The sequence below is a fragment of the Psittacula echo genome (assembly GCF_963264785.1).
Source record: "Psittacula echo genome assembly, chromosome: 5".
Taxonomy (NCBI): Eukaryota; Metazoa; Chordata; class Aves; order Psittaciformes; family Psittacidae; genus Psittacula; species Psittacula echo.
Genome location: NC_137739.1, coordinates 81,586,260 through 81,613,685, shown reverse-complemented (window position 1 = coordinate 81,613,685; position 27,426 = coordinate 81,586,260). Strand labels below are relative to the sequence as shown.

Genomic DNA, 27,426 nt, shown 5'->3' with positions numbered 1-27,426 from the left:
GGGCCGCGCTGTCTGTTCATGAGGAGGCTCTTCTAGCCCTGATGTAAATAGCCCTGGAGCACCTTGATACAGCCCTAAAAGGTGACAGGCTGCAAGACACTCATTTTGTCTTCCCGCGACATTCACCACCGCTAGCCTAGAAGCTAAACTAACTAAACCAAACTAAAAATTAACATGGTGCCAAGTTCGCCAAGCATCTTCTCCAAGAGAGACCACTATTGTAGAAAATGGGGAGTGAGGATGCTCTGCGCTAGGAGATGGAGCACAAGACTGGGAGAACAAGTGCAGTACTCTTCCATCCAGCTTCTTTCCTGCTCAGGAATGAAACCTTCCCAAAGCACGAAACCGTGCAAAGTCACATCCCCTTCACAGAACCGGAACTGCAAACTGCCAAAGGAGTTACGGCTTATATCTGGTCTCCTTGACACACGATTCCTATGGAAGGAGAAGGGACATAGCACCAATTTATCAAAAGGAAATACAAGTTTCAGTATCACCAGGTAATAACGAAGCTTCTTTAGGTTTTAAAAGGTAGCATACTTTAGCATACAACATAAAATGTCATGTAAAGTGAATAAGAGGTTAAAAAAAGCCCACAAACTCATAGAGTCCTACATTTGTGGAGTGAAACACCCTTCTCTACCTCAGGTCCTGTGATCCTGACTCATCCTGTGCCTATCGGGCCTGTTGCATTTCTTTACTATGCCATGTGATCTCTTACTACTCAGTCCCTCCTACCGAGCTCCCAGCAGGAACATCTTGTCACCCTAATGAAAAGCTGGTCACCACCACCAGCTTCTTCACTATATGTTTTGAGCCTCTGCGTGTCACATGCTGTTAACAACTGCATGAGTAAAATCACAGCTACTTCTTGCAAATTAACAAATAAATCCACAGAGAGAACTAATCAGGCACAGGAACTCTAAAAAGCTCCCTCTGTATTTGTAGTTACTACAGGAATAGAAGGGTAGAAGACAAACAGAACTGCTCAAGATCACTGTCGTTGTAGGCTTAAAGCATCACACTGCTACTATTTAAACTATAAATGCAATTAGGAACATTGTTTAGATCTTTCTCTTTTGTTCACAAATGTATGATTTGCCCCATCTATATTGGCTTTTCAAATGATAGACTTCCACTCTATTGTCAAGCTTAACAAGAAAAAAGAAGAGCTATTGGGAATAACTGCATTATAAAGATCATTCAGTAAAGAGGTAAAGAAAAGCGAGGGAGCTTTGTGAAGGTGTTAACACTTTCTCATGTAAGAGAACATGTAGTAAGAAAGTGGAAGGACACAATGTAAGCCTTTCTACTCTTTGCCTAGCTTTTATTAAATAGTACATACAAACTTTTTTTGTGCTTCCAGTAGGGAATATTTTTCCCTATTTGTCCCAAAAAAAACCCCAAACAACCCAAAACAATAGGACTTGAAGACAATAAAAAAAAAATAGAAAAACGTTAAATAGCGAGTTTCGTGTAGCTTTATTTCACAAAATTTCCTCTCCCCAAAAGGACACGGAGGTAACATTTTTTTATCTGTATCAATTAAGCATAGCAAATTAGAAGTGTTTTCTAATTCAAGATTCTACCCATGGCCTAACAGGGATGGCAGAAGAGCTCCAGCAACTCTGTCAGACTGAGGTGTTTCAGCCATAGCTTTATTTCTCTGCCCATCTGCTGAGGGGTTACTGCCCCACAGCACAGCTAGCAGAAGATACTATGCACTTATGCCTCAGCTACTCTACTGTAAAGTGTCGTGTTTCAGCATAAATTGCTGATAAAGATGGAACTAGAACTAAGCTACCAGACCTTACAGTGGAATGAATGAAGTACAGGCACATGTTCACTTCTGCTGACACTGCTATGAGTGAAGAACCAGAAAAGCTGAGTCCCTGTGCCATTCCAGCATCAGCCGCATCAGCTCCCCCCCACGTCCAGCTGTGCTGCTGCTTGCCTGGTAATTATCAGTGGTAAAGGTTATAAACCCAAACTAGAGCTTTTGTCATACAGTCCACGACGGGTTTCCATGAGTAAGTCATTGCAAGTAAAGCCTCTACAGCCAAGCGTAGAATAAAAACAGAACATTGTCCAAAAGCTCTTTTTCATTTGAAAAGGAAAAACAAAAAAAGCACTTTTATAGAATAGAAATCTGCAACTTTGAAACACAGTGATCTCAGAGTACCTCTTGGCCACAGGGACCAACTGGGACGAGAAAGCACATCATCGAATCACTTACATGGGAGGCAGTTCTAAACAGACACTGGGAACGGAACTATCCCAGCACTGTGGACTCCCAATTAAAGCCTCTTTCAAGTAAGGTGAGCAGTGCTTATACCCTCTAGAAAGCAACGCCATCTTCTCACAGAAGAGTGCTGACTTGGTGGGAGATGTTACATGCACAGACAAGAGTTCTGCTTCCAATGCCTAGTCAGTACCTGCTTAACATGAATAGTCAAGCAGTTGTTAAGCACTGCAGGAGTGGGTTTGGTGATGGTTGTGTTGTTTGTTGCTTTTTTTCTTTTTAAACCGTGCAACACACAGAATGTAGGGGCAAATCATTTTTCCAGGCATTCACCACATTGCCAGCAATGAGATGTGCCACAACAGCAAGTGTTAGCTTTATGCAGCTCTTACTTATAGGTCAATGGCATTTAAAATAGAAAAATCTTTCTTACACAGTGTTATGAATAAAATTGCACTTGCTTTTGTTAAAAACTCGTATCACTGTAACTTTTCCAAATATTTCCTTTCTGGCATCTTAATTTTCTTCATTATCAGGAGCTTTTTTTCTAAAAACCTCTTATTCGTGTTGGACACATGACATACAACAGCAGAAAGCCATTATCTACCAGAAAATGGGTCTGTTGTTTCTTCAGTGCTTATTTCTATCTGTCCCCACCCTCCCCCCGAAAAGGTACAGGCAGTTTATCTCTAAGTGTCAACAGTAACACTGAAATATAAACTCCTCAAGCAGACATTAGGAATTTTAGTTTCACAGATTAAATATTTGAAAAAAGTTACAGAAGGTGCTGGAATAGTACACATTTAAATTGCTTAAAAATCCAAACTTGCAGCAACTTTGTAAATTCAAACTTCCAAAAGGTTTATAATGTCCTTGTGAACTTCTTCCACAGCAAGACACCCTCATGACAATAAAGCATCAAACTTCCAAGGCTGAGATCAAGAAACAAAATCAGCAGGATGCACTTGCTCCACCAAGCATCTTTAAAAGAGGCATCTCCACTTCCAATAGCAATAAGCTACTCCTTCATTCCATTTTGGACCTTTCAAAGTGTGTAATCATTCTTTCCTGAAAAATAAAATACACAATGTTGTCATTCATCCCTATCGGTTTACATTATTCAGAAATAAGATGGAATGCTTTACATTCACAAAAAATGCACACTCGTATGCATTTTAAGTCAGGAGTTTGACTTCTACAGCAGATAATACAGATAATACAGAAGAATCACTTCCTTCAGAATGCATTATAAGAAGTGGTATCCTTGTTGTTCCCATTATCCTTCTCCCCCCCTTGCAGTATTTTACTGCTGCACTAGCAAGATCAGAGTCCAGTTCTAATAAGCCAAGTCCTTAACAGCTGACTCATGACTCCTTTGGCATGTCAGAAGACTAATTTGAACTGAAGATTTGTTTACTGACCTCATCTGAATCCAGAAGAGCTGGGAGAGCGCTGCAGTGGGGAGAAAAAGAAAGAAATAGTCAAGTGAATTAGAGCACCCACTGTGAGCATATTACTGACAACTGGCTTCAGTCTTATGTTACACCTTAAGTTTTTTTAGAGCACAGGAGAACAATAATGAAGATAGACCTTTCAATTAGACAGATATTAGAGAAGACACACAAAAGAGGAAGAGCCTAACAAGTACCCTCAGTGATCTTCACAGTTTGGGCTTTTTTTTCCTAAGCTTCTCATTACCATCTGAACACTTTCCAAGCTGCCATGAAATACGTTGCAAAATTCATAGAGGAGCACTGCTGAACTACACTGAAAATATTTACAATATGGGACCATACTGTGAAAACATCTTAGAAATCAAACGAGTTACACTGGTACCACAGCCTTTTCAACCACAACAGACCTCCCATCTGTTGGGATCTCATCGCTTCACAGCCCTGATCATACTTACAGGAACAGAAAACCCTGCAGCAGACTATCTCAAAGTGCCCTTTCCTAGATTATACCAGTCTAGTGCTTTTTTTCTTAGGGAATCCTACCATTCTTTTAAGTACAGATCTAGGAAAAACTAATTTACTTGAGAAAATACACTTTTTCATCTTCTTGAAGCTTCTATTTAATTTCTGGTCCTTAACTTTAAGCAGAGTTGTATATTTAAATCCAGAGCCTCTGCCAAGATTACCTGTTCAGATCTGTTAACATAATTAATCTGTGAACTGCTTTGGTATGAAAAATTTAGACACAGACATTTTTAAAAAAGCAGAATAGATATGGACTGCCTATTGCCAGAAGCATAAAAATGACTCAACAGATGTTCCAAGTAAAGCTGAAAGCTAAGTAACATTATTCAGTGGTTTACATTTGGCAAAATACTCAAAGGACTTTTCAGAGCACTAAACAGAGAGGGTTTGTTCTTTGTTTTCTGGACTTATTTATTTGGTTTTAACTTCAGTGAAGTGTAAACAAATCAGTCTGTGGTTTCACAATCTGAGATGGTGTTCCTTAAGTGTGCACGTGTTCAAGTGGCATGAGCTTCAACAGGCTGCATAAAGCCAAGTGGAAGCATGCTAAGAAGTCAGAGGCCAATTCCAGGCTGAACTCAGTACCTGCTTATGTAAGCGCAGCACACAAGTTACATTACAATGTGTTGTATTTGTGTTCCTGTGTGCAAGGAACTTGATTTTATTGCGACTACAAAAATACTCACACATCTGTCACTGATGAAGGAACATTCTCCTCTACCCACTTCAGGTCATCCTCCTGCTACAAGAACAGAAATTATATGAAAAAAGTCAGTTTTCTCAAAAAGCTGTCACATGCAAGCCGCCTTCTTCTCAGCCTACTTGAAAACTAACGTATTTATAACATCAGTTAAACAAATGAAACAAACAACGAAAATAACCACACACACAGAAAAACCAAGCATACCTTTAACTTGATTTCTGGATTACAGAAAACACATTCCATGGAAAAAAAAACAACCAAAACAAACCAAACCAAAAAACCCACCTCCAATAACTTGCTTTCAACTCTGTAATATTCTAATAGTGATTAAAAAAAGCAGGCCCTCAGGATACTTTGGTTATTTACATAATCTAGTTTAGTCTCTCACAAAAGAACATTATCTGTAGAAGATGTTAGAGATGAAAAACTGTTACAAAAAGCACAAGTTAGATTTCGCAAAGGTAAGTTAGACATGAGAAATCCTGTCAATAGTCTTAATCTGATGAACACTAATTCACAACACAAACACTTGTTTCAAGTTTGATTTTCATGTTATAAATAGTATACAGTTGCAACCAACCTTTAATAAAGAACATTGTTAATAACACAAATATTACTTCTATTATCGTGAATTCAGGTTCTTTCCACTTTTAAATTTATGCATTAATTCCATTTTCTATCTCCTAGCTCAATGTGAAACCTCTGCTTAGAAACCACACAGAAAAAAAAAGCAGATATATTGAAAATGTTCCACCCAAACTATTTAGGTAGCTATGTAATACACACATCACCCAATTTGAATAATGAATCACAAATCTCAGAATTAGAAGGCATTTATGTAAAACATGGCTCAGCCTCCCTCTTCACCTGACAAACTTGTTAAAATACTGTATTATTCATTATCAGAACACAGTAGTATACAGTTCCATCTATATTGGATTGTGCAAGCATTCCTAAAGAACAGACTGAATTCTAAAGTTGCCATTGTACTTACAGAAAATCAGACGAAAAACCTGTATTTAACTTTCTTTTCACAAGTACTGTGAACATATGACAGTTTGACTCACTCCTACTCTGAAGCAAACTAGGAAACTCACATTTATAGGCTGAAAACTTTGCCTATTTGTGAGCTACTACAGGAGAGCAGCCAAACAAGATAGAAGTTGATCAACATCCTTGGAGGTAGAGAGCATACTCACAGCTTTATTTGCTTTTACATTCCCATTTGGTTCTTGCTTTGTACTCCTCATTTTCATGCCCTCTGCAGACAAAAGAAGGAAAAAAAAATAGGGTTAACTGACCTATAACGGTTCATAGACTGAGAGTGTTGAGGGTTGAATCAGAATGTTTCTTCAAATCCAAATTTTGAAAAATCAATTTCTAGTCCTCTTATTTAAGCCAGACAGCAGCAGCTCAAAACTCAAAGACACAGTTGCCCAGAGTGGCTGTGCAATCTCCAGTAGAACTGATCTGCGGACAGACAGCAGCAGCAGATACATCACCCTACGTTTTACACAACTTATAAATAGGAGGGTTACAATAGCCATATAGTTGGGAGATGGGAGGCAGGGAAAAGAGGGTTTTATAGTGTGAGGAGGGTGAGTAGAGAAAGATGCAATCCAGGGTTATAGAGCAGGACTCTTTTGCTTATATGTAATTTCATAAATATGTAAACATATTCATTTATATGTTTACACTGAAGGTTCCTGTAGTAGGCCCTAACACGGAAAATGAAGAAGATTGCAGAGTTCAGAGAACAGTTAATAAATGAAGATCCTTAAATTGGATTTTAAGAGAACTGCAAACTAAACCACTGCCTAGCAACAATACCTAAGAGATCCTTGTCATCATAAGCAGACTCAAATCTATGATTCAACATATTTAATAAAACAAAGTCCAGTGGACAGGGTGAAGCAACCACAACAGTAGCAGTGTGTTCAGTGTCATCTGAAAACCCCAGAATTAAACAGGCAGTATAAACAGTAAACACAAAGCTAACAGTTGCTCTACAACTGAATAGATCAATGGCAACAGGGAGGCACTGACTCTACTTTCACACTAGTGGTGAACTTTTTGCAAGAGAACAGAGACCTCTCTCACAGAAGTGCATTTTCAACACTGAAATTCAGTGGGGGAAAAAAAATTTCTCTTACCAAAGCTTTCCTTTAACATTGGCTCTTTCTGCTCATCATCATCTTCCTCTTCAGACAGGGGTGAGAAAGCAAACCTTTATGAGGGAAAGAATGAAAGTTATCTTAGAATAGTACTTCTGGCCACCCAAGAGATGCATTACCCCAACATTCACATGACTTGATTACTCAGTATAGTTCATAGTTTTTAAGACCTATGCTAAACTACATAATCAAAAGTTTCAGTCACTTCTTTATTTAAATTCACCACCAGGAACAAATTGAATTTTATCTGTGTGTGACTTCCTACACTTACTTTTCCTGAAGCCCCTACACACACTTCTTAGTATACTTAGGGATCAGTATACAGCAACTAAAATCACCCACCAGTAGTACTTCAGATAAACAAGCATTCCCAGAAAACGTAGTATTTTTAGAGGTTAAAAGAAGCCAAACCTTTGGTTGTTAGCAGATGGTCTCCACAGAATCATGATGACAAAAAGGATCATTGAAAACAACAAACGCCAGATGGCATCATCCACCCATAGCTCCTGCCAGTCCTGTCAAGGAACACAGCAGCACAAACACAAAAAGTTGTGAAGAAAGAGGCTCCACGTCCTTAGCTCTTTCTAAGGGTGAACTACAGGTATCCGACAAAGAGGTTCATAACCCACAACAGTGAGAGTTTTACCATGTGATATATTACTCTAGACATAATCCACAGAAAAATCTGTTCCAGAATGCCCAATCTCACCTCTTACACTGCCAAATGTAAACATACCAAGAGGCAGCAATTGCAGAAAGCATTCAATACAAACTCACCGACTGACAGTCCACCAGCCTGAACTTCATGGTGGTCCAGATGATAAATACAATAGATGCTGCAATATTAAAACAAACAAACTGCTTATTAGTACAAAATATGCTAATCCAAATACACTACTAACAGGACTGTTTCCTAAAAAAAGGGCAAAGACCTAAATAGAGAATTCTTGGAATCGGATTTATTAGTTCTGGAAAACCATTTATGATTTGTTGCACTGACCTTACATGGTAATTTAGACATAGACCAGTATATTTTGCTCTTGGTTCTTCAGAGAATCAAGGCATAAATTAAGTATGAAGTCTTTAGCCAACTCCACATCCCTATTCCCCAATCTTAAATTACTTTCATCTAGCCTCAAAACCATGGTTTTATTATCAGCTGACAAATAAAGCATACCTGTGAAGTAAATGAACCATCAGATCTCCATTCAGATCTTGACGCTCCAAAGTTCCAATGCTCAAACTATACTCTCACCACGATTTTAAGTAAGACTTCCCTCCACTAAGGCGTTCTATGATGATTAAGAATCATAGAATAGTTAGGGTTGGAAAGGACCTTAAGATCATCTAGTCCAAACCCCCCTGCCATGGGCAGGCACACCTCACACTAAACCATGCTACCCAAGGCTCTCTCCAACCTGGTCTTTGCTTCATCCCTGGCGGTGTTCTTCACAACTTCCCTGGGCAACCCATTCCAATGCCTCACCACGCTAACAGTAAAGAATTTCTTCCTTATATCCAATCTAAACTTCCCCTGTTTACATTCTAACCCGTTACCCCTTGTCCCATCACTACAGTCCCGAATGAAGCGTCCCTCCAAGTGAGGTCTCAACGAGAGCAGAGTAGAGGGGCAGGATCACCTCCTTTGACCTGCTGGTCACGCTCCTCTTGATGCAGCCCAGGATACGGTTGGCTTTCTGGCCTGTGAGCGCACACTGAAGCCGGCTCATGTTCATTTTCCCATCGACCAACACCCCCAAGTCCTTCTCTGCAGAGCTGCTCTGAATCTCTTCTCTGCCCAACCTGTAGCTGTGCCTGGGATTGCTCTGACCCAGGTGTAGGACCTTGCACTTGGCATGGTTAAACTTCATAAGGTTGGCATCAGCCCACCTCACAAGCGCGTCAAGGTCCCTCTGGATGGCATTCCTTCCCTTCAGCATATCAACCGAACCACACAGCTTGGTGTCATCAGCAAACTTGCTGAGGGCGCACTCAATCCCACTGTCCATGTCACCGACAAAGATGTTGAACAAGACTGGTTCCAACCCCGATCCCTGAGGGACACCACTCATTACTCATCTCCAGCTGGACATTGAGCCATTGACCACAACTCTTTGCATGTGGCCATCCAGCCAGTTCTTTATCCACCGAGACATCCATCAAATTGATATCTCTCCAATTTAGAGACAAGGATGTCGTGTGGGACAGTGTCGAATGCTTTGCACAAGGCCAGGTAGATGACGTCAACTGCACTACCCCCGTCCATCAGTTCCATAGCCCCATCACAGAAGGCCACCAAATTGAACCAGATGCTGAAAGGAATTTAATCAGAGCTGTTGGTCAAAAGGAATGCTTTTTTTGTTTAAGTAAAAAAGCACAATCCTTGGAAGTTTTCTGCTCGTTGTATGGATAGTGTTTCCAAACAGATGTGGAGCTGAGCACCTGGAAGCACTAACAGATTTAATATTGAAGTTCAATTCATCACTACTGGAAATGGAAAGAGAATCTGAATCTGTATTCTTCCAGAATACTGACGGCATTATGTCACAGTACTAAGAATACTGGTTTTCCAAGATTCGTTCTAATTTTCAGCTATCCGATCTCCAAAGTACCTTAAAAATCCCATAGTACACAGTGATACTGTGATTTTAGCAAAAACTACCTTTGTGAAGTTAACAGCATGGGACAATAATCTTTTGCCCCCGGCAGCTTTAAAAGGGATGACAGTGCTCCATTAGAGGAGCTGCACAGAACTACTGATCTTATTAACATCAGGACTAACAACCCACTGCCTCTGAAGTATCAACATAACACTTGCATAGACCTACTATTAGACACAGGTCAAGTGGTAGCAATACCAAGTATTTTGGCTGCATTTACAGAAAGGTCACAAAACACAAAAATCTGCTTTAGTGATCAAATAACATACAAAAATGGCAAGTGCTGTTATTTGATTAACATAATTTTATGCTTACCTGCTACTGCCAAGATGAGTGTGTTGGTGAAGTGCCGATACAAAGACAGTTTCACCACATTCCTTCTAAGTTTTAGCAGTTTCATTGTTTGAGTTAAGCTGATAAATATGTATGGAAAGTCAAGGAAAGCCTCTGAAGGGACAAGTCACAGACTCAGGACTACAGATCTTATGATAAACAGCTCTCCCACCTGCACAGTTTGCCCTCCAAAGAATCATAAAATAGTTAGGGTTGGAAAGGACCTTAAGATCATCTAGTTCCAACCCCCCCTGCCATGGGCAGGGACACCTCACACTAAACCATGTCACTCAAGGCTCTCTCCAACCTGGCCTTGAACACCGTCAGGGATGGAGCATTCACAACTTCCCTAGGCAACCCATTCCAGTGCCTCACCACCCTCACAGTAAAGAATTTCTTCCTTATATCCAATCTAAACTTCCCCTGTTTAAGTTTTAATCCATTAACCCTTGTCCTGTCACTTCAGTCCCTGATGAATAGTCCATCCCCAGCATTCCTATAGCCCCTCAAAGAGGTAGACCAGACTCCGTAACAGAAAAGTTCATCCTATGGCAAAGGTACCAATGAGCAGGATTCATACCTTTTATGTTATTTAGTCATCTACACCTGGAACTTGTCACAATAAGATGGTTTCCAAGCATCTATTTTGGACTATGGCCCATTTCTCCAGGAAAGTGTTAGATGTACTTTTGATAAATGGAAAATCAAGTCTGAACTAGAAGTGAGTTAAAATTCAATTAGTGCACACAACTGCCTTCACCCTTTTGCCCACAATTTCATTTCCATAGTGACAAAAGAAGCACTTACAAGAGACACCCTGGTAGGAAAGACTTGGGGTTGCCATGGCTGGGCAGCAAGCTATTTCTATTTTAAATAGAGTTTTGTGATTGACTTGCATTAAAAACACTTTATAGGGATTTTGCTACACACGGCTACAAACAGCATTTGACAGCTGTTGATAAAGTCACACAAGATTATGGCTGTTTGGATGCAATATGTCATGAGAACAAAAAGTTAACGCTGCCCCATTTTATCACCTACTTTGAGTTTAGATTTTAAAGAAAGAATTTTATGTTTGATGTTGCTAAGTAACTTTCTCCCCAAAATACAAACTGAGTCTTCTCCAAAGGCTACATTACAGTGCTACACTGGAACAAATTAATTTCATACTTCAATAATCAGAGACTGATAACTGACAGACGTAACTAGTCTATGTTCAGGAGCTGCTCTAACACAAATACCTACTGGTTACCTAGTTTTCCTCACACTGGCTGTAGCAGAGCTTACCTAAACACTGAACACTCAATTCAGAGGTTCTATTAACTTTACCAAAATTAGAAAGAACATATACCTGAAGCTGATTAAAGAAAGAAAAAAAAAAATGGAAGAAATAAAAAAGTGCAGCCAAAAAGATTCCAAAAAAACCCCAAATTTGAAAGAAAAAACACCCCACCAAGTAAAATAGTGAAGGATATCCACCAGCACAGGGCAGTATCTAGGAAAGCCAGGGGAATAAAAGCCAAGGAGGCAAGATCATTCTGGGCCTAGAGACAAAGAGAGAGCCAGTAAGAACAAACTGAAAAGGAAAACAAGGTACAGAAGAAGGGGGGTGGGGGGGGAGGTCTATTTTAGGAGAAACCACAAATACTGCACCACAAAGCTTCTGAGTTTTACTACTGAAGCAGAGGGTTTGAACCAAGAGTTTAGCCCAGCATACAGAGGGGAACTGACAACACCACATTGTCAGTTCTGAGTTTTCTACCAGCAAGGCAAGAAACAGTTTTCCAGATTAAGTCAATCTAGCACCCTTAAAAGGAGCCCTCTGCTCAGGCGATTGCTGCACTAATGTGCCACTTCAATTACAGTAAAATAGTCACCAGCTTGTTAGAGAGGTGGTAATTAAATCTTTTACACTATCCAGGGATAAACGGAATGCTCTACCGGCAAGCACAAGTTTGACTGAAAGTGGCAAAAATTGCCTTTTTGCGTACATCAAAAGCTACTGAAGCCCCAAGTGAAACAAGCAAATCGCCTTTTATTCCTTTTAAGACAGAAATAATAAGCTGTGAATAAGCTTGCAGAATTCTGAAGTTTATAAAAGGATATCCACAAAATAATACAGGCATCAATCATGGACAGGGCCAAGTTTGCTATCAGAGCCACAGTGTCATAGAAAAACTGAAAAAGTACCAAATATATGACGTTAAATACCTTATCCGAAAATACCAAGTCACAGAACAACAGAAATTCATATCCTGAGATGCACTTCTTCATGAGGCAAATAGCAGCACTTCCCCCATGCACTTCCCCAGGTACAGCCTCCAAAATTGGAGTGGTGGTGGTTGTTCGTATATTTTTTTTTTCCAGACTCATGGCTAGGTGACCCCAGCTGTGTCTGCAACTAGTCCTACCTAATTCCAAGCATTAGACACAAGGGTCCTGGCAGAATATAGTGTCTGAAACCTGACAAATCAGAAAACTATTAGAATTATTTCAAAATACACAGAATTACATCCTGATAGAGAAAACATCAAATAATTATCAACAATCCATACCCACAGTCTGAGTTTAACCACTGCATTGTCTCTGTTCCCTTCTATTAGCCCTGGGATCCTCCCTTATCATGTAAGTAAATAAACTCAGTAAGCATCTGTTGCATATCGGAATATTCAAACAGTTGTTACTGACCCCTGTGACTCTGAGAACACCTTCCATTCCAGAAAATAATAGGTAAAGGGCTCCAGCCATAACTACTTTGTGAAGAGTAACTCCAAGGCGAGGCCTGTAGGAAAACAAAGTGAAATTTAGATTAAGTGAGGGGGAAAAAAAGTGAAGTCACATCAACTTGAGTCTAACATAAGACATGAAGCATGTGAATAAAAAGCCTTTGTGATAAGGCACTGTAGATCTACCTTTTAAGTAGCAGAGTACGGGGAGATAAATACTGCCTTAAGTTATTAAAACCCAACAGTGAAAAGCCTTTTAATAGAACACAACAAACCTGCAACAGAACTACTCACTTGACTATCCCATATCCCAGACTGACTATGATGACCAGAGTTCGAGCCAATGAGCGCTTCACAGCAGAAAGCAGTTCTGCCAGAATTACTGCTCCTTGCACTACCAAAAGCAGAGGAGGAAGCTAGGTTATTAAAATACAATTTGTTTTATTAACTATTGCATGCAATTATAGTATGAGAGCAATTATTTTCAGAAAGTAGGCTACTAAAGCATGTATCTTTTCATTACCTACATCTGGTATAAGCTTTCAGAAAAGATAGGTCACTTCGCATAAAAAAGCTGCTGAAAAGTTTTACACCCATAGAAAGTGGAAAGCAAATGATTTGTAAAAATGTTTATCCATAAGATCAGCTTGGATGATCTTTCAGACAAGTCAACCAACAAAACCTCCTGTGCCATGGGTGTGGCCAATTAACAAAGTTATAATGAAGTTTGACTTGCAGAGTTTCATTTACATGCATCATCCTAAAAACTTAAAACCAGAGCACGGAAGTTTTATGTGGAGAGAAGTGTTTAAGATGGATTATCAGCCTATAGGCTGAATACCAAAAGTCACCTGCAATGCTGTCATGTTGAGCAAAGTGTTTCAAAGTCTCTTTCCAAAGCCAATATCAGTTGTCAGAAGTTAATTATAAGCCACACGAAGTCCAATTTTAAACTTCAAGCCAGCATTACAGTGAATACTCTCCAGAATCTACCATTTTAAATCCCTGAAACAGTACACTGAGGAGTCAGAGAAAGCAACTACATTTTAGCTTTAGAAATACACAGATCATCATATCTACAAGTATATAAAAAATGCAGAAACTCCAATTGCCTTCCTCAAGTAATTACATGCATCTGTCACCCCAATTTAGTATAGGCCAATAGTGCTATGCCCCAGCAATTAAACTGCAAGCTGCAATTGCTACCTACCAGATTCTCCTGTGTAGCGGATATTCTGGAACTCTGCATAGAACACTGCTTTCTCCAGCATTCCCAGGAATATAACAGCACCAATCCAGAACTGGATCCTCAGGAGATCCCGCCAGTAGCAGGCTGACCATGCAAGCCATAGAACCCCGAAGAATACGTACACAATACACATCACCATGAAAAACTATTACACAAAAAGAAACAAGAAATAGGAGCCTCAGATCCAGAAAAATAATTTCCTTGTTTCCATTCCACAGCTGTAAGACAGCTCTATTTTATCCCTGAGTATAGTGGTTCTATATACAAAAGTGACCAGAAACAAGCATTGCTGCCTTTGTCTTCTCTGGATTCTTTACAGTGACAGTCTAATATCTCACTGCCAACAAACAGAATCAGAGTAATTGAATTTCTGAGCAATTTCTCTCTTGAAGAGCAGCCTATTTATCCACAGGCAATTTTTCTCAGGAAGATATCAAGTGCTACTAGCTTTCAAAAACTCAGATAAGAGCTCAGGCAAATCATCAAGCACTAGGAACTCTGCCCCTTTTCACATATTTTTCTACTACAAAATTCATCCTACTTTTCAGGTGCTCTGCAAATAAGCTTGCAAGTCACCTTTACGTTCCACAGAACAGAGATAAGCAAATGATGATGGTTGTAAACCCTCTGTTCAAATAATTTGACAACTTCTGAGTTTGCTGGAAATTAACTTTTGAGAGGTTTTTACCAAGCTTTAGGTCAGCCATAAATCTGGAATTGAAAAAGAAACCCAGGTATTCATTTAAATATTGTAATTTTGCAATTATTTTTTCTCCAGTCCAGTGTTAGTTGCTCCAGAGAACTTTCAGGGTATGTCTCCTACAGCGAATAATAAGCTTAACAACACTACTCAGTAATTTCTAAATGACAGCACCATACTAGAGCAAGTTAAGTTTTCAAAAGGACACTGAGATTCAGAAGAGAGACAAGACGACATTAAATGAATATCAAGAAGTACTTAACCAAAGTATAGGACATCGTCCTGGGTTCAGCAGTAGCAGTCATTTTTTAATCCTTCTTAGTAGCTGGTGCAGCACTGTGTTTTTGACTTTCAGTCTGGGAACAGCGCTGATAACACTGATGTTTTTAGTTACCGCTCAAATGTTTAGTCTGACCAATGACTTTGTGAGTCTCATGCTCTGCTAGGGAGGAGGGGAAGCCGGTAGGAAGCAGAGACAGGACACCTGACTGAAACTAGCCAAAGAGGTATTCCATACCACAGCACGTCATGCCCAGGATGTAAACTGAGAGTTACCCAGAAGGGCTAGTTCACTGCTCAGTTGGGCTGGGTATTGACGGGTGGTATCTTCCCTTGTTATTTCTCTTATCATTATTATTATTGGTGGTAGCAGTAGTGATTTGTGTTATACCTTAGTTACTGGACTGTTCTTATCTCAGCCTGTGCGAGTTACATTCTTTCGATTCTCCTCCCCATCCCTCTGGGAGCCGGGGGGGGGGGTGGGGTGGGTGGAGGAAGGGGGGCAGTGAGCGAGCGGGCTGCGTGGGTCTGAGTTACTGACTGCACTTAAACCACGACAGACAGTAATAATAAACACAGTCTCCCGTGGTAAGGATCTAGGCATGCTAGTTCACATTCAGATGCTCCACTAAAAAAACATTTAGAAGAGAACTTTTTCTGGACCTGCCATGTGAGGATATTCACGCTAGTGAATTACATGTCAATATTGCTGATGGAGGCTTTTTACTTCTGCAGGAAGTAAAACATATATTTCAGAAATGCAGTCAGGCTCTCCCTGTTTACAGGCCACTCTTGCCAATACCGTCAGGCTAGAGACCTTACTTCTAGACAGATTTTAGCTTTAGCTGGAGATCAATAGCACTACATAAATATTTAAGTTCTTTCATTTTCTCAGCCTCCACAGAAGCAACTAGCAACCAAGTCAAAAAGTCCTCTGAATAGAAATGAGATTAGTTCTTTGTAGCTCAATTATGCTTTCACTGTTAGGCAGTATTAAGGACCTCATGGGGGTGGAGGAAGGAAGATTAAGCTGTAGAAGAACAAAGAAAGCAGTGGCAAATGAAAAGGTAGCTGTAAGCAAAAGCTTTCAAGAAAAGCAGATTTTCCAAGATATGAGCTAAGGAGAAAAACAGTAAGTAAAGCTGCTCAGTTTAACTAGTGATACTGGTAACTTCTGGAACTACAAATCGACAGGGTTTAAGTCAAACAATCCAGAGAAGGACAACATTAGTGGCATATGCAAACATCTGAAATCTATGTCTATTTTTCCTGTCCTGTATTTAGTGTAAAACACCAAAAAAAAGCCCACAGCACCACAAAAACACACTGAACAAAAAAAAACCCAACAAAATAAACAAAAAAAAAAAAAAAAAACCCACCCAAACCATAGGCCACTGCTAAGTTATTTTTTTCTGAGACATTGGCTTTGTGTTTCCTAAAGTAGTAGTATAAGGAGAGTATTTAACTGAGATTCAAATCAACTGACAACCTAATAGGTCAAAGAAAAGCTGTTTTACTTACAATCATCAGAGGATAATCTGCAAGTGAGAGGTACTCATATGGCCCCTTCAGTTCTACTGTCACTATCAAAAAACAATTCAATAACCAAATTACAAGATGCCAAAGGAGGAAGCCAGGATAATGTACTTAACTGATTTTTACTCAAGCACAAAGAAGTTACAAATCTTCACGTAGCTTTTAAATCTAACTTGCACTTTAATCAAAGAAAGTTAAGACTCAACACACTCAGCTAAAAGCATGCAATTAAAGTTACATGCTCCATTACCAAGTAACTCATGGCAATACTTGAAGTAGTTTGTGCTGAAGATCCATGTGTAACAGGAAAGTTTAGAAACACACGTAAGTTAACTTTTTAAGGGGATTTCCAAACTTCTTTGAAGTCTGGATGGGTTATCAATGCACTGTTAGATATACTACAATTTCAAGGTGACAATTAAGATCTTTGTATGCTACATGACTTATATAAATCACTGGGTTGGTCTGCACATTTTTGAAACACACCACCGAGCCTCAAAATTGAACTGCTTGGGATTCTTTACTTCCATCTTTAAACTAAACAAACAGGCTTAGGATCTTTAAGGCACTAACAATCACCTATTTGCTTATGAAGAGAGCTGTAGTAATATTTTCATCAATGCAAAATCAAGGATAGTGTCTTATGAAATTGAACCATACAGTAGATATTAAAAGTACCTTAGAATACACTCAGACTGGCATACATTAAAAAAATAGCACTGTATTTTTAGCTTACTATATAAATAGCTATCTTACTTGTAAAGGGCTTATTTTGATACAAGGAAGGTGTTGTCTTCTCCACTTTATTTCTGGTAGTAGAGGACTTTCTAGCTGTAATTCCAATTTGCACAATAAATATATATGGCCCATCTCGCCAAGTTTTGATAACAGCATTCATTGCCTGAAAATAAAATGTCTACATGTAGACAGTGCATAATCAAGAAAACACAAGATAGACAGAAGTAGACTCACCATACACGTGTGATACCATAGAATGGTTAAGGTTGGAAAGGACCTTAAGATCATCTGGTTCCAACACCATTGCTGTGGCCAGGGACACCTCCCACTAGATCAGGTTGCTCAAGGTCCTGTCCAACCCGGGTTTGAACACTTCCAGGCATGGCGTATTCACAACTTCCTTGGGCAGCTTGCTCCAGTGCCTCACCACTCTCACAGTAAAGAATTTCTTCCTTATATCCAACCTAAATCTCCCCTGTTTAAGTTTAAAGCCATTAACCCTTGTCCTATTGCTACAGTTCCTGATGAATAGTTCCTCTCTGTCATCCTTGTAAGTCCCCTTCTGATATTAGAAGGCTGCTCTGAGGTCTCCATGCAGCCACCTCTTCTCCAGACTGAACAGCTGCTCCTATCTGCTTATAGAGGGCTTCATCCACACAGATGGAGTGGCCTGTAGCAGACCCCCACAGTAGCACATCCTCTATTACTGCTCTCCCTTTAATCTTGACCCACAAGCTTTCATCCATCCCCAGGCAGAGTTCCATACACTCCAGCTGGTCACTGACATAAAGGGCTATACCCCCTCCCCATCTGCCTGGCCTGTATTTCCTAAAAAGCCTAGAACCTTCCGTCCCAAAACTCCAGCCATAGAAACCATTCCACCTTTCCCTGATGCTAATGATACCCTACCTCTGTAGGTGCACGCACATCTCTAATTCCTCATGTTTATTCCCTATATTACTTGCATTTGTGTAGAGCCATCTGAGCCAAGCTTCGAACAAGCTGAAGCAGCTCTGTATTGCTCCAAGCATTCACTGCAGGTGCTGGTATCCAACTGGCAGGGCTGGGATGGATTGGTCCCACTCCCCCAAATCTAGTTTAAAGCCACCTTTACCAGCCTGGCAAGTCTCTGACCTTCTGCTGCTCTTCTTTGTCAGGCAGACTCCATCAGCCCCCAGTACACCTCGCTTCCCAAAGGAAGTCCCATGGAACAGCACCACCCCCTAACTGTTTTGTTAACCTACTGGATTCAACCAGCCATTTCAAGGCCCTCTCCTTTGACCTGCAGGATCAATGAAAAACTTTTGAGCCCCAGAGCACTCTACCATCTTTGGTCTCTTCCACATAAAAAAAAAGTTCATCCTTTCCCAGGCCTAAAATTTTTTAATATATATATGGTATGTAAATTTTAAACCTACTTATTAGACATTAGACCCTAAATTCTCAAAAATTTAGTTGCTTGAATCCAAATGAATGCACAAAGACCTGCGAGGTGATCAGGTCTTATTTGCAAATTTAATACTGGCTTACTACAAGAGTCATCTCAAAGGTACTGCAAAAGCTCCAAAGAATACAGCAAAGCATCCTATTCCTTGCTTTTCATCTAGAAACATTAGGACTGTCACAGAGACACTTCTTTCCTCCCAAAATCAATTGTTTGGCAACAGCATAACTATATATAAGTCAGCTCCCCAATGAAGGCTGAATTTTACAGGGTAAGATAGAAAAGGTAGACGAGAAGTAAAACAATTGCCAAAGTTGTCTTTTCGTGTGGAAACTACTACTGGCCCTGCAACAGTTCTCACACCTCTAAGATTCAAAAGCCTGCCAAAGAACAAACAGGGAAAGCATGCCCAGATAAATATTTCCACCATAAAACAAATCAGAGATTCATTTGAGCTCCAGCATACAAAACTTAATTCCACAATGAAGACATTCTAGCCATTTCAGAAACTGCTACATTTACCAACAGCTTTATGGTTAAAACTAAGACTGTCTACATGTGTGCCACTCACATGACTGCTGCAGAACTACCACAAAACCTCCTTTTATAACAGCCTCCCCAAGAGAATTTCAGTATTAGGAGCATGTATTTCTTTTAAAAAAATCTCCTGTCTACAAGACCTAAAGCAAATAGAATTTTACGTATTAAAAAAAAAGCTTATGCTAATATTGACTGAAATTAAAAGACTTAGTTAAAAAAAAAAAGAAAAAAACCAAAAACAAGACAGTAAACTTAAAAGAAAATCAATATGTTTTTCATACACCAATTTTGCCTTTAAAGTATCTCCATCTCCTGATTTCACAATTGCACACACATCTATTTATGTGTTAGCTTAAAGGTAAATGGCCCTGTAAGTACACAGGGAGTTACATATATTTTCTTTATTGGCATACAGGACATTCAATTTGATTACTCTGACAATTGGTTCCTGGTTAAGGCTTGAATATAATACATAATAAAAAAACTAACAGATTTGAAATTCAAAAGTAATCACTCAACTAGTTAGGTACAATGTTTTAAGAGACTGATTAAAGATGAAACCAAATGTTATCCCTAAGTATTAGTCACCATTTAAAAGATCATAACAATAATTACTTGAAGTTACTATGAAAAAAATATATTTTTCTTTAATCTATGCCATCAGTTTGAATGGTACGAGTTCTATATTTCACATGTAGAAGCAGCAGTTACTGTTTCTGTTACTCTGTTTTCTGTTTTTCCACACAGTGCTTCCTAATTTCAAGCTATAAAAATTCAGTGTCAAAAAAAAAAAACCACCCAAATTGCACCATCCCTGCAAATGCTACCAGTAATTTCTTAAACATAGAAATAGAAATAAACACACACACGGAGGAAAAAGCAAACAAAAAACCCACCACACAAAACACAACAAATTAACACTGCTCAGTTAGGAGCCAGGTGTGTGTTCAATATACATACAGTTTTATCTGCCACCATTGTGTCATTTCCTCCACTCTCCTTCTTATCTTTTAAGCCCTTCAAGAAAAAAAAAAAAAAAACACAAAAAAATGGATAAATGAATATGTGAAAACTCTCTCTCCCATGCCTACACTCTCTCATTAGAAGGCGAAAAAGCAAAACTTACCTCTTGTTTCTCAGATGAGAGAGGCTCTGGACGAACAAATTCTTTGCACAAAATCTGCAAAAGATAAGGAAGTTACAGCACTTACAGCCACTTTACGTTAACATGACATTACCAGAACAGCTTCCAATAAACCTGATTATAAGGAAGGATTCTCTGAACAGCTGTATTAAAGAGCTTTCATTTTATTCAATCAACAACTGTCCATTTGTGGAGAGAGTCTTGAATACTTAGATTAATATTTTGTCACTTGAGAGCTGCTTTTCCTCTCCTCAGACAACAGGTGCCTATTTTTAGATCTGGACCCACAGACAGCACAGCAGTGAAGCTAATTTTATTTTCCAAATAAAAATCTGTTGTGTATCTCTATTACTAGATGAAGTCTACAAAGAAACAGGATATAGAGATTTCTGCCTTAGTCTATGCAAAGGAAGTCCCTAGATGAGTGGATGCCTATTACAAATGCAGATTTTGCCAACTCTCCCAAACTATGGCGACCTGAAATCTAGTGAAACTGCTATATCATAAGAGAAGAGCTGAAATACTAAAAGCAAAAATGTCTATGAAACTTCAGAAATTAATAGCTAAGATTTTTTTGAAAGAAATTGGAGGAAAAGTCACCTGAAGACTTTGAAAACTCCCATTTCACCAACCTGGACATTAAGTTAAGATGCCCAAGTTCACATTTCACACCTAAACCCACAAGATCTCTTCTTTAAACCAAGTAGAACTTCTCATATTATTGAACATAAAAAGCAGGCAGCATACAGATATTTTTTAAAAAGCCTTTCAAGACATCTTCACATATCAATGGGATTAGAAGTATTTTTTTATATTAAAAACCCTTTTCACGTCACCTTTAGGCATGTCTCAAAAAAAACCCAAGCAAACAACACTAGGGTCAATAGTTACAAGACATTTTCCAGTATTCTCTATCCCTAATTCTGTCTAAATCAGGAATGGCTGAACACAGATGCAATACTGCACAATTTGCCTTGAATTCTTAAGTAAATAGATCATCAAAAGAAAGACAGTGTGTTATGCTGTTATTGTCATTAGTATGATCACACAGCTTGGCCAGGTGATGTACAGCTGGTGTAGAGCTTATGTTTGCATATTACTTCCCTATGCTGTTTTGTATTGTCTTCCCTCTTCCACTTGATTTGTTTCAAACATGTCTTTGCACTACCTATTTTTCAATTTTTAACCTGCTATCAATGTTTAACTAACCCATTTCTTAACACTCTTTGATTTCCATTATTATAAGCAAAAAATGCTAGTCCTTTATCAACCCAAATTTAGTGGGAGCTTCATTCTGCTGCCAGAGATTCACCCTTCTACTCAACTAGCAGTAGGTTTCTGTAAGGGAAACAAATTCAGAACACAGAAACACAAAGAAGCACTGAACTTTACAGTGGTTTGTTTCCCCCTGCCGTGGTGGGCCAGATGTTGAATAGCAAGCCAGGAATAAAGAAAAATAAGAAATCATCACTGCAGTTTAGTTGCCATAAATAGATAGAAAACAAGCACCTCCCAACCTACAGTGATATTTATATAGGATTATAACACAGCTAGTGGGAACTACCACCTTTTCTATACTGTATAGAGATCAGAGCAAACAGTTTCTACCCATACCTGAGGCCTGAATAGCTCAGAGCAATTTGGAAAGAGGAGAGAATAAGTGGCATAGTATCCTGACCAACCCGGATGCTCTTCAGATGTAGCCCCAAAATAGTACTCTGCCTGTTCATCCTGCCAAACATAGAATAGAACTTAGGTTAGCATCCAATATATCAAATGGTTTCTATCCGTAGGCAGCTGCAAGACCTTAAGAGCACCGTAACTTCTCTCTACAAGCACTCTTTAACAGAATTTAATAGGATAAAGGTCATCAAGACAGATGAAAAAAACATAAATCATGTTTTTCCACACAATTCTTACCCCGAAGTTGAAGACTTCATTGTAGCAATCAGAATATCTTAAGTACCAAGTAACATTGTAACTCTGGGAGGGATCACAAGCTTTTTCATCCCCTTCAACTAAAAAAAAAAATAAAAACCAAACAAAATAGATAAGAACATGTAACACTCTCTACCTGCCATTGCTTTTCCTCCCACTCAGTGCCAAACTACCATAACTATATTTATTTCAAACTGAAAGCAAAACAATAGAAAAACATTTTCTTCAAGTAATCTGTTACTGGTCAGTGACAGAAGGAAGCATGTGGAAAACAAACTTCCATTATAATGTTACACAGTTTTATTAAAAAGATAAAGATCACTTGGAAACTTTTTGTTCTCAAAGACAATCAGGGATTTTTCAGCAACTACAAATATCAAACAAAGAGAGAAGAGCAGTCTCCCCAAGTGATCACAATACGTAAAAGGACTTCCTTTTTCAAGAGGTGTGGGACACATAGCAAGCAGAGAAAGCTAGAACATGTTAATACTAAGGGCAATTCACACATTATTTAAATATACCAATACCGTCACCAAGTAAATAAATAAAAAAGTAAGATTTTGCAAGTCAACACAAAAGACGAAACTCACTCCCAAAAAATAATCAAGCCATCTATGCATTAGCTCACTGTCAAAGCTGCAATGCTACTTAAAATAACAGTAAGACAACTTTCCACTTGGATTTATTAAAGAAAAACATGCACGAAAAGTGAAACACAAAACTTCTTCCCAGAAAAGGCTACGCAATTTTTGTGTTTCAAATCACATTGTGAAACGAAAGCATGATGAAGAGAATTTGATGTTAAGAGGGTAAACTTCACCCGTAAACAAAACAAGCGTGATTATTCAGGGACTTGGAAGGCACATTTAAATGATTATGTTCAGGTTCTGCTAGTTAACATACAGAAAAACTCTTTCCAATTGACAGCATGTTTCTAGTAGCTAAGAAGCCCCCACACTTTTACAGGCAACGTTCATCTCATACCAGATATCCACAAACATGTTACATGTACAGAACTTTTAATGAATGCTTCCATATTAACCACTGCAGGCAAAAAAACACAATTAGAAGAAAGACCCTGCTGTGGAGTCTTAACTAAGTAATCCCATTAGAAACCACATGACTACTAAAGCAAGTATATTTGTAGAGCTAAAAACTCAACAACTGAGTCTCTAATACTAAAGATTAATAAAAAAGAAAAATAAAAACCACAAGAGAGTGGAATGCAGTCACTGAAAAATTAGTTTCCTTATGACACCTTACAGATGAAAACAAGGCATATATTCTCCATGTAGCCCTAGATGCTGCAGGGGGCACAACAAAAACTAAAAGGCAACACAAGTACCACAGTGACATGGGTAGATGGCAAATTCTTAGAAGAAAAAGGCTCTTCTGATAAACTCGATCAAATGAGGAACATCTCAAAAAAGTGCTATCGAAAGAAAGGAGGGATCCATAGCACTTATTGAACTCAGCTACATGGGAATCTAAGTTCCTTAGTCTTCAAAAATCCACCAACATTCAACTCAAATGCAGTCTCTGTACTCACAGCAGGATTGCTACCATGATCCTAGGGAGGAAACCAGATGCCTCCAGAATAGCACTTCAGTTGTAGATAAAAATAAATTCATTATTGACAACACTAAATACCAGTGGCAGTCTTCCCAGTCAGAAACAAAAAGCATCAGGCATCAATACACCACACACACATATATATACATACATACACATACATACATACATACACACACACACAATCAGAAATCAAGAAAGGGAAATAAAAAGGAGGAGGAGATGCAGGTGCTCACCAAAACCAGGAAAAACCCATGAGCAATCATGTTTGGCCAGAAGGGTCATTTCATCCACACAAACATCACAGAGCAGATGGAAGAGGAAACAGAGCAAACAAGAGACACCAGTTTCCACAGACACGGGCAGAAAAGAAACTATATGTAAAGCTGAAGCTTCCCAGTATCAGATACAGTTTAAGTATCATCTAGGCTGAGAAGCTGAAATTAAGTTCCCAGCCTTTGTTCCTTCCTTATTCAGTAACACATTATCTAAATTCATGTAAATCTTTTAATCACACTGGTATGCAAAGCAGGTGTCTTCACTGAAAATGTTGAAGGCTTAATGGCTGTACAAAGGCTGACAGCACAGTGTAGTCAGGAGCCAGCGGACTGAATTCTTAGTGCCAGATCTGCCATAAACCTGTCCTGTAGCAAACAAATTTTGTTTTCTGCATGCCTTAGTTCCTTATTTCTCTTGGTTATTTGAACTGTACTTCTCATCAGATATACCACAGTTCACTGTGGGGACTCACATCTTAGGTGCCACATTAGTACAAGTACACTATTTCTATTAAACTTTACACAAGCAAGCCTAACACCTACTAAAGCTCAAAAAGCCCTTTCAAACACCCGTCCTTTTCCCCAAGCATCAGATTTCACATTTTGATTCTGCAGCTGCATGCTTGCAATTGTCTCACTGCAAGATGTGAAAGCCAGCATCTGAGCTACACTTGAGAAGCGGGAAAACCTTAACCCTGACATGATGGGCCTTCACTAGCAATCGCTGTCATACTAGCCTCCTATTTCAGATTCACGTGGGCTTAATGGAGGCACTTTAACAAACTCCCTTTGAAACACTGTCCCAGGAAGGGCAAGTATCTGAAATTAAACCTGAAAATCAATAAGGTAGCTACTAAACATAATAGAGCATAGCAACATATGGTGTTTCATCAAGAAACATTAGCTAATCCTCATTACATGCTAATTTTGTCAGTTAAAAAAAAAGGGCTATCACAGCACCAGCTACCTCTTGAAGAGACATAGACACAGGTATCACTAATTGTCTCTAAAGTGACTTTTATTTCTGCATTTGATGCAAGTGCAGAAGGGCATTCACAGATACTGTACCTGTATAACCACCCAATTAGGAGCTGGAGATAAAATAGCTTCCCCCCCATGGAAAGAACTGGTGCAAACAACCCCTTAAAATTCTCAAAGTGCATGGAAAAGATTCAAAGCCTTTCTAAATCAGCTATTTACTTCTACAAATCACCTGGATCACTTTGCTGCCATCTAAATATTGTTCTCATGTTCACAGATAAGAAGGTATTTTATAGAAACTCCTTTGAGCAGTTACCTAAAATCTATAGCCCTGGCTAGATGAGCAAAGAGCAATAAAGGACAAACAGGAAGGCTGCAAACATGTTTGCTCTTTAGCACACACACGCTGACCAGGAAAACACAACAGCTCTCAAAAGAGCTCTGCCTTAGTGTGCAATGACATTCCCTTACCACTCCCAGAAGCACCTTGCTAAAAAGGATCAGGGCTTCAAAAAGCACTGCCTCCTGCATATTGGCATTAGTCACCCTGCAATACAAACAGCCCAGTCCCAGTCAGCACCAGATCTAGCAGCTGGAGGAATTGAGCAGATCTTAAAACAGTGAAAGCATATCTCACAGCAGGGCTCCCTCCTGCATCCCCTTCTGGATTATCCACCACCTGAAATGAAGTGGTGCTCCCATTGCCTATCTTGCCCCCTCCACAAAGGGCCTGAACAGAACCATTCATTCCTGCTACAGCCTAAACAGATCACACACCCAACCATACCAGACCTATGGCTTCCATCCAGTGCTAGATTAGCTGTCACTGCAACCAGCGCAGTTAAACCGTTCACAGTGTTTTGAGTCCCAAACGTTAAAGCAGGGGAGTGTCAAACAGCAGATAGAGCAGGTTAATCTCTTGTAGCACTTACATCTCAGGAAAATGGTGGTATTGCTGAAGAGAATCTTTCCGAAGTTAAACTTCTTCCCCTGTAAGGGAACCAAAAGGAAGACATATCAGTGGGCTTAACATCACTGATTTTAAGCAAACATCTTCACTCTGACTTTTAAGTCAATACAGCAATGAAAATGAATGCCAAATTGGGAGCCAGCCCTACTGGACTTTCCAGTCATGCTTCACCACCCCTTCAATCTACCCTCAGATAGAATCAAGCCATCTCTTGAGAAGCTTGGGGCTTTTTGTTCTGCAAAATTCAATCAATTTCGTCAACACTGAAATGATTAGCATTTTCTTGCTAATGAAAAGGTCTGGACTACAGAACAACAACAAAAACTAAACCTTATTCTAAGAATCAGCAGGAGTGTTCACCATGATCCTTTAATTTTGTTCCTGAAGCTCAAGAGTGTACATTACTCCCCTTCGCAGCCTGGTAAAGGCAGGCTTATCGAGAGGTAAAGTAACTTTTCTCCACACAACTTCAAACACAGACGGTGTAACAGAAGTGCAAGAAATCCCTCCTCAGAGGCCCGCATTTCCCTCGGTTCAGCGTTCCTGGGGCCCAGCTCTCCCGAAGCAAGGCCACAGCGCAACCCGACGGCGGCGGCCGCCAGCCCAGGCTCTCCAAGCACAGGCCACAGTCGGGGACGCCACCTTCCTCCTCACAGACCCCTCAGGCGCCACGCTCCCTCCGCCGGCCATCGAGCCCGTTTCTCTCAGAAGCCTCCCTTGCCTGTTACCAGCGCCGTACCGCCAAAGGGGCTCAGGCCGGGAAGAGGGCCCCGGCCGGCTGCCCCCGCACCAGCCCCGGGTGCGGTCAGGCTCCACACAGGCGCCGCCCGGGCAGCGCCGCCGTCGGCACGGCCGCAGCAGAGTGGACGGCACGGGCCCGTTCCGCCCGCTTTCCCTGCAGGGAGAACCAGCGGCCTCCTACCCCCGCCCCGCCACGCACACGCACGCTCCCACAGCCGCCACAGCTCGCTGGCCCGGCGGCCCTGCCGCCACTCACCATGAGCACCGGCAGCCGCCATTTGGAACGCTGCCCGGCGCCCGCCGCGCCCGCCAGCAGCAGCACCGCCAGCAGCCGCATCAGGACGGCCTCAGGCCGCCACCGCCGTCCCCCGGAACGCGGCGCCGCCATCCCCGCCGCACGGAGGCCGCCACCGTGCTAGCCGCGCCTCTTCCGCTCCCTGCAGGGGTACGCGGCTGCCGAGGGCCGGCAGAAGCGACTCGGAGGGCGGAGCCGCTCCAG

The 27,426-nt window shown here is 40.2% G+C and overlaps 1 protein-coding gene across 4 annotated transcripts; it reads right to left on the bottom strand.

The window, feature by feature from the left end:
- Positions 1-1,224: 1,224 nt before the first annotated feature.
- On the bottom strand, positions 1,225-27,359 carry TMEM87A (transmembrane protein 87A). 4 transcript variants are annotated; one of them, XM_080617327.1, is made up of 20 exons: positions 27,184-27,359; positions 26,149-26,206; positions 22,368-22,465; positions 22,062-22,178; positions 20,430-20,483; positions 20,264-20,320; positions 17,338-17,482; positions 16,567-16,628; positions 14,028-14,211; positions 13,112-13,211; positions 12,780-12,873; positions 12,198-12,269; positions 10,074-10,182; positions 7,876-7,934; positions 7,510-7,613; positions 7,078-7,151; positions 6,124-6,185; positions 4,908-4,963; positions 3,664-3,694; positions 1,225-3,310 (listed from the first exon to the last, which is right to left on the bottom strand). In XM_080617327.1, exons 1-20 carry the CDS (start codon positions 27,313-27,315, stop codon positions 3,269-3,271), a joined length of 1,710 nt encoding a protein of 569 aa, XP_080473453.1. In that variant the 5' UTR covers positions 27,316-27,359; the 3' UTR covers positions 1,225-3,268. The 4 variants fall into 4 exon arrangements, with proteins under 4 accessions (XP_080473453.1, XP_080473455.1, XP_080473454.1 ...); XM_080617329.1 differs by having other exon boundaries at positions 4,908-4,960; XM_080617328.1 differs by lacking the exon at positions 12,198-12,269 and adding an exon at positions 11,567-11,635.
- Positions 27,360-27,426: the final 67 nt, after the last annotated feature.

Bases quoted from the DNA above. Each gene is read 5' to 3' on its own strand.
- TMEM87A (XM_080617327.1), bottom strand. From the start codon at position 27,315: ATGGCGGCGCCGCGTTCCGGGGGACGGCGGTGGCGGCCTGAGGCCGTC. The intron at 20,321-20,429 runs GTAAGTTTTGCT...TTTTTCTTGAAG, and splicing joins TCTCATCTGAGAAACAAGAG to GGCTTAAAAGATAAGAAGGA. The intron at 4,964-6,123 runs GTGAGTATGCTC...CTGTTCTTGTAG, and splicing joins ATGTAAAAGCAAATAAAGCT to CAGGAGGATGACCTGAAGTG.